This window comes from Staurois parvus, unplaced genomic scaffold, assembly GCF_062004578.1.
Source record: "Staurois parvus isolate SC_StPar_1 unplaced genomic scaffold, SC_StPar_1.0 ptg000232l, whole genome shotgun sequence".
NCBI lineage: Eukaryota > Metazoa > Chordata > Amphibia > Anura > Ranidae > Staurois > Staurois parvus.
Genome location: NW_028318028.1, coordinates 4,693,088 through 4,694,237, shown reverse-complemented (window position 1 = coordinate 4,694,237; position 1,150 = coordinate 4,693,088). Strand labels below are relative to the sequence as shown.

Sequence of the window (1,150 nt, the reverse complement as noted above, 5' to 3'; positions counted from 1 at the left end):
TTTTCCATATAATGCTAAGAACTGTTTAAATCAGTTAACAAGGATGTTAAAAAACATATTGCACTTGAATGTGGTCACTACATGCATGCCAGTATGATCAGTTGATTACTTTCTGTGTAAAACTGAATTATTTTTTCTATAAAATTAGAATTCTACCCTTAGGGTTCAGTATTGTTATTTCCATAATTCAGCCAAATACAAACTTGCAGATCAGATGAATATGAATATAACAACATATTTTAACATTATTGGAGTTTCTGATTATCCTGTGTTGAAACTTCCAATGTTTTCTCTAGTCCTGACCATGTACCTTCTCATCCTTGGTGGTAACATGACCATTTTTCTATTGGTATGTCTGGATCCTTGTTTACATACTCCAATGTACTTCTTTCTGGCCAATTTGTCCATCATTGATATTTGCTGTTCAACCATCCCTTTACATAAAGTCATTATAGCCTTTATATCAGCCAACAATACTATTTCTCTTAATGGCTGTGTAGTACAGATTGTATTATTTTTATGCCTAATATGTGATGAGTTGCTGATTTTAACAGCGATGAGCTATGATCGGTATGTAGCTATCTGCGTTCCATTACGTTATCATCAAATAATGAATTGTAAGGTCTGTGGACTTTTAGCCACAATGTGTTGGGCTTGTGGTTTCTTAGAAGGCATACCAACTCTTATTGAATTACTCAAGCTAAAGTGTTTCATTTCCAATAAAATCAACCACTTCTTCTGTGACATTATACCTTTTATGAAGCTATCTTGCAACAACACTTCTGTTCTGCAGCTCTATATACTAATGATGGGTAGTTTTGTATCTGGTTTTCTTCCATTTGCTTTGATGTTCACCTCTTATGTTTTCATAATTTCCACTATTCTGAAGATTCGGTCCAGTGGTGGCCGACGTAAAGCCTTCTATACATGTTCCTCTCATCTCATTGTTGTTGCCCTACTCTATACCTCCGTTGTCTTCCAGTACCTGAGACCAAACTCATTAATTAATTTAAGCTTCACAAAATTTTCTTCTTTGCTCAATACAGCAGCAGTCCCAGTTCTGAACCCATTAATTTACAGTTTAAAAAACAAAGATGTAAAGATTGCCTTACAAAGGAAAAGGAAATGCATGGCTCTGTCAAAAGTTTAA

General features: G+C 34.6%; 1 protein-coding gene across 1 annotated transcript; it reads left to right on the top strand.

Annotated features, from left to right (window-relative positions):
* The first annotated feature begins 220 nt into the window (after positions 1-220).
* Positions 221-1,150, top strand: LOC149460259 (olfactory receptor 5V1-like). Its single transcript, XM_089679878.1, has one exon. It carries the CDS (start codon positions 221-223, stop codon positions 1,148-1,150), a length of 930 nt encoding a protein of 309 aa, XP_089536004.1.